Below are 5,988 nucleotides of genomic sequence, written 5' to 3'. Positions count from 1 at the left end.
GTTGTAGCACACGTTCTTTCATCACAGACTGTTGTAGCACACGTTCTTTCATCACAGACTGTTGTAGCACACGTTCTTTCATCACAGAATGTTGTAGCACGTTCTTTTATCACAGACTGTTGTAGCACACGTTCTTTTATCATAGACTGTTGTAGCACACGTTCTTTTATCGTAGACTGTTGTAGCACACGTTCTTTTATCGTAGACTGTTGTAGCACACGTTCTTTTATCGTAGACTGTTGTAGCACACGTTCTTTCATCACAGAATGTTGTAGCACGTTCTTTTATCTCAGACTGTTGTAGCACACGTTCTTTTATCACAGACTGTTGTAGCACACGTTCTTTTACCATAGACTGTTGTAGCACATGTTCTTTTATCGTAGACTGTTGTAGCACACGTTCTTTTATCATACTGTTGTAGCACACGTTCTTTCATCATAGACTGTTGTAGCACACGTTCTTTCATCACAGACTGTTGTAGCACAAGTTCTTTCATCACAGACTGTTGTAGCACATGTTCTTTTTTCATAGACTGTTGTAGCACACGTTCTTTTATCGTAGACTGTTGTAGCACACGTTCTTTTATCAGACTGTTGTAGCACACGTTCTTTTATCACAGACTGTTGTAGCACACGTTCTTTTATCATAGACTGTTGTAGCACACGTTCTTTTATCATAGACTGTTGTAGCACATGTTCTTTTATCGTAGACTGTTGTAGCACACATTCCTTTGCTCTAACCACACCCAGTGACATGACTTGTATCAAACTGTTGTCAGGACAACATATTTTCTGTTTACACCCGATGATATGATGTAAACAAGTTGTTGCCAGGCCAACATATAGTCTGTTTACAATCTCTATTCATAATTTTTTGACATGCTTTTGGTTTGATTTGGGCAAACATATCTGTGTATTGGTTTATGCATTATGTAGTCCACACCACAAAGTTCATTGCGTGGTTTTATTTCTACACATTTAAATGACTAAAAATAATTTTAAATGGTTTCAAATAGTAAATGCTTCTGGATCCAATGAAACCATCTAGACCAAAGTAGAGCATGAAGAGAGCTATCTTTTGATGTATCACTGGTTCTTGTTTGTTCAAATCGACACCCTGTTTTTGATTTTAACATTCACTCGCTGGTCGCTGCCAAATAGGAGAAGGAAGGTTTAATGATCGTCTCGAATTTTTTCAATCTGACTTAAAACTAGTGGGAGTATGGTTGCCTTGAAAGAAATCATGCAAACTCAGTGTGTATTAGTAGTGTAGATGATTTCATTTGATGTTTGGTGTACGATAACTAGTATTTTGTTTCTTCCATGGCCAGGAACTATAATTCTTTGGGACTTCCTACTTTGAGTGAAAAGATATTGGTATTGAAGTATGTGTCATGTAGATGGAGAGCAGAAGTGCTTTATGAGTGTCCATTTTTCACAATCACACTTTTTGACCAAACTCAACCAAACTTGGCAGCAGCATATTGATCTGATCCTCACTCCCTCCCAGGTCACTTCTTGGTTGGTCACTGTCTGTTTTTCACACGTATAGTGTTTGACCAAACCTCTCATCTCCTTTCACAGACCCCTGGGGAGTAACAAAGGAGGACATCCATCTTTCCCATGTGTTTAATGGGTACATGAGTTAGTATAACAATTGTAATGTGGTAGTCAAAGCATGTATTTCGTAGAAACATTTGACGGGTAATTAAAATAACATTTCATATTAGGCTAGAGTTCCTAATTACCGGAGGCATATGTATACCCTTAAATTACATTGTCAGAAAAATTCTGAAACAAACCATAAAAGATTTATATTTCATATTCTGAACAGAAGGAAAAGTGATAATCACCTCCACACACACAAAATCATAAGTATGTAATAGCCACTGTAAATATAGATGAATGTGTTACGTCTAAGATAGGGTGACCATGAACCTGGAAATGACAGAAAATGTGTGAAAAAAAGGGAACACAAAGTTGGGGAAATTTTTCGATTATCGTTAAACCTGGTGAAGTCAGGGAAATTTGTGGGTTATTTAGTCTCAGATCTTACACGTATATGCAGTTCATGTTGCTTTTCTGTGCCAATGTTTGGTATATTTATCAGTCACTGTACTGTTTATCTAGTAGTAATTATCTAATTCATTATATTTAATTTTAAGTTTGATGAAATACATCATTTTGTTGTTTACCATAACTTTGTACTGTTATTGTTTGAACATTTTATGTGTTAATTAGGTATAATTATTAAGAAAAGTTTGTATATCAATATGGTGTAAGTGTGCAGGTCTGGGTAAAAGAAAAATTTTGGAATGTGGCCACTCTAAGAGAAACTATCAAATATCTGTAAATTTCTGCCAAGTGGTTTGCCAGTTTTGAGAAAAATCACTAACGTCTACAAACAACCATTAGGTCTTTCCAAAACTGTCCATTCACACTGACTTCTAAGGGAAAGAAAAGTAAAAACCCAAATTTTAACCTGCCCTTTATTTTTCAGGAATTAATAGATTCTCCTCTTAAACTCCATTACTATTAATGGCAACTCATTCAATAATGAATCATCTAATAACCCTGTTATAAAATGATAATATAGAAGTATTGACAGTATGACATAGACTAGTTATATAGAATGGTGGAAATATACCACAAGAATATAGTTAACATGTCCAGAGGCAAAAGATAGATCTGAAAATCTGTTTATTACACACTTCTGATTATGAGCTGTAATGAATAAATTAAGAAAGTTAAGTTTCATCTGATGTAGGTAAGAGAATCGCAGTAGCAGTTAAATAATTTGTTGTTGGCATTTCATACATTCTGTCAAATACTTCCTTATTTGAGTGGTATTATTAGCACGAGTTTAATTACAAAATGTTTGTCAGATCCCAATTGATGGCTTAGTCATTATTATAGCTTTTTTTTCAACTTTTCAGTAAAAATGTTTGTCAGTTCAGGATTCTGAAAAAACTATTGCTTAATAAGTATTTTCACAAGAAGACTGTAAGTTTTATGTTAAAAGAAATTTCTGTACTTTTCTGTATATACCTCATCCAATCACCTTTGTAGAATATTGTAACACATTTTATATAAGGAATGTAAATAGTGATCTAGAACTTTCTGACATGCAAAATAGCCATAAACTGATATAATGTTTTATTGATATCATATGTTATTTATTAGGCCTATAGCAAATTCTGGACACAACCAATGTAGGACAATCGATATGGTCTAAAGTAAAACATGAAACAAAAAATTTGTAAAATAATTGACAAGTAGCATATAGGATTTTTACAAACAATTTCAAATTATCACCCTTTTAATAAGACAACAACAAAATGAAAATTCCAATGTTAAACCAGAAGAAAGTATACTAATAACAAGTTTCCTCCAGTTACGATGTATTTCCACACAGGCTGACTGAGTCCAGGCCTAGGGCAGCAGATTTTAGGGGTCAACAAAATTTTGGCAGCATAGTTTTTTTTTTTAATGCTGAAGTGAGTAAAAATATGTAGCAAACACAACACTAATATGACTCAGCACTTTATTTGTGCTTGTGTCTTCACTGACATGTATTTTAATGTTGAGATGAACATCTGTAAAATATAGAGCAAGGGGATGATACTTCCATTGTATGTATATAAATATGAAATGAAAGCTAGAAAATTTTCCAGAAAAATATCTTTTGATAATTTTCAAAAAGAAAAAAATAACAGTTTTTGACTGCTCTCTTTATTGCTGCTAGCTTTTTGGTGCCATTGTCTAAGTTTCATTAAGTGTTATCTGCTTAGCCATATACTTATTGGACACTTAACATTTTACTTGAGTTATAAAGCACTTTTAGTTCCAGTTGTAAATTAGTTGTACTGTTTCTTCGGAGTTGACTGACTTGGTGAGCTGTACTATAATTTTGTCCTATGGGCATCTTCAACTATGATGACTCTGTATGGAGAGATACTGAAGATACCCTTTCACAGTGACTCTTGTTATGGGGCCAGCAAGTGATGACTCTGTATGGAGAGATACTGAAGATACCCTTTCGCAGTGACTCTCGTTACGGGGCCAGCAAGTGATGACGTTTGAAGTAACAGAAATGTGGTGTTATACTAATTAATTAACAATGATTAGAGACAGACTAAGGTACTGTTGAAACCTGTTGTTTAGGAAGATGGGCAGACTAAGGTACTTCCCAAACCTGTTGCTTAAGAAGATGAGCAGACTAAGGTACTTTTGAAACCAGTTGCTTAAGAAGACGAGCAGACTAAGGTACTTTTGAAAACCTGTTGCTTAAGAAGACGAGCAGACTAAGGTACTTTCAAACCAGTTGCTTAAGAAGATGAGCAGACTAAGGTACTTTCAAAACCTGTTGCTTAAGAAGACAGAGCAGACTAAGGTACTTTTGTAACCTGTTGCTTAAGAAGATGGGCAGACTAAGGTACTTTTGAAACCTGTTGCTTAAGAAGACGGGCAGACTAAGGTACTTTCAAAACCTGTTGTTTAAGAAAACTGGCAGACTGAGGTACTTTTGAAACATGTTGTTTAAGAAGACTGGCAGACTAAGGTACTTTTGAAACATGTTGCTTAAGAAGACAGGCAGACTAAGGTACTTTCATAACCTGTTGCTTAAGAAGATGGACAGACTAAGGTACTTTCAAAACCTGTTGCTTAAGAAAACGGGCAGATTAAGGTACTTTTGAAACCTGTTGTTTACAGTAACTATTATTGTGCTTACAAGTTGTTGTTTGTAAGTTACTACAGATATATCTAATGTCCACACCACATGATCTTCTTACGTCTTAGTAGAGTTGGTTGGCAAGATTAACCTTGATATTGAGTCCCATGTTACAGTTTCTAGAGGTCAGCTGTGAATAATAATTGCATCTTTGGAAGTATTGACAGACAGATCCTCTTTCAGTGAGAGAATTCTATCTATAAGTAATAGTAGAAGTATGGTATTGTATTGAATATTAACACCGAAGAATGTATATATCATTAAGAGATGTCTATATTATTTCATCATACTCTTTCCTTCATACTGATGAATTAGAAGAAATATAGTGTGTTTAAGAACAGTTTAGATATCAGATATAGTACATGTACTGTATGGCAGCTGTTGGTTATCGTGCAATAGAAAATGTTGCATGTAATGGAATAAAACCAGACAGGAGAAATAATGTTATTGATAGTTGTGAAATGAAAGGTCTACTTTATGGAAGAATCAGAAGAAATGGTTAAAAATAATTACCTCTTTCTTCTGTTGAAATGTTGATTTTTGCATCTTTACACAGAATTAAATTTTGTTTTAGTAAACATACAAAATTCTTGATATTTTTGTATATTTATTGTTTTGGGTTTACTATAAAAATTTCAAGCAATGTTTTATTCTTCAGCGGAAATTTTAGAACTTGCAGGGAACGCAGCAAGAGACAACAAGAAGGGTCGTGTAACACCTAGACATATCCTATTAGCTGTAGCCAATGATGAAGAACTGCACCAGGTAGGATTTGAATACGTTTTATGTACATTTGTAAACAATATTGATAATCCAAGATTTAGGCTGAGTCAAGAAGTCACTAGGTTGTGACCTGATGATGACAAGACCTTGTCGAAACATTGTACATTTGTAAACAATATTGATAATCCAAGATTTAGGCTGAGCCAAGAAGTCACTGGGTTGTGACCTGATGATGACAAAACCTTGTAAAACCGTTGTACATTTGTAAACAATATTGATAATCCAAGATTTAGGCTGAGCCAAGAAGTCACTGGGTTGTGATCTGATGATGACAAAACCTTGTAAAAACGTTGTACATTTGTAAACAATATTGATAATCCAAGATTTAGGCTGAGCCAAGAAGTCACTGGGTTGTGACCTGATGATGACAAGACCTTGTCGAAACGTTGTACATTTGTAAACAATATTGATAATCCAAGATTTAGGCTGAGCCAAGAAGTCACTGGGTTGTGATCTGATGATGACAAAACCTTG

The 5,988-nt window shown here is 34.6% G+C and overlaps 1 protein-coding gene across 1 annotated transcript in view; it reads left to right on the top strand.

The window, feature by feature from the left end:
• The window catches only part of LOC106475479 (core histone macro-H2A.1-like), a gene marked incomplete at its 3' end in the record, with an annotated part of 29,231 nt that overhangs the window by 2,507 nt on the left and 20,736 nt on the right, over positions 1–5,988 (top strand). The window contains exon 2 of the mRNA XM_013936160.1: positions 5,390–5,496. Coding sequence (XP_013791614.1) covers positions 5,390–5,496 — 107 coding nt within the window. The remainder of the gene's footprint in view (positions 1–5,389; positions 5,497–5,988) is intronic.

Source organism: Limulus polyphemus, unplaced genomic scaffold (assembly GCF_000517525.1).
Source record: "Limulus polyphemus unplaced genomic scaffold, Limulus_polyphemus-2.1.2 Scaffold8646, whole genome shotgun sequence".
Classification (NCBI taxonomy): Eukaryota; Metazoa; Arthropoda; class Merostomata; order Xiphosura; family Limulidae; genus Limulus; species Limulus polyphemus.
The sequence above is the reverse complement of the archived record's forward strand: the minus strand, read 5'-3'. Positions and strand labels throughout refer to the sequence as shown.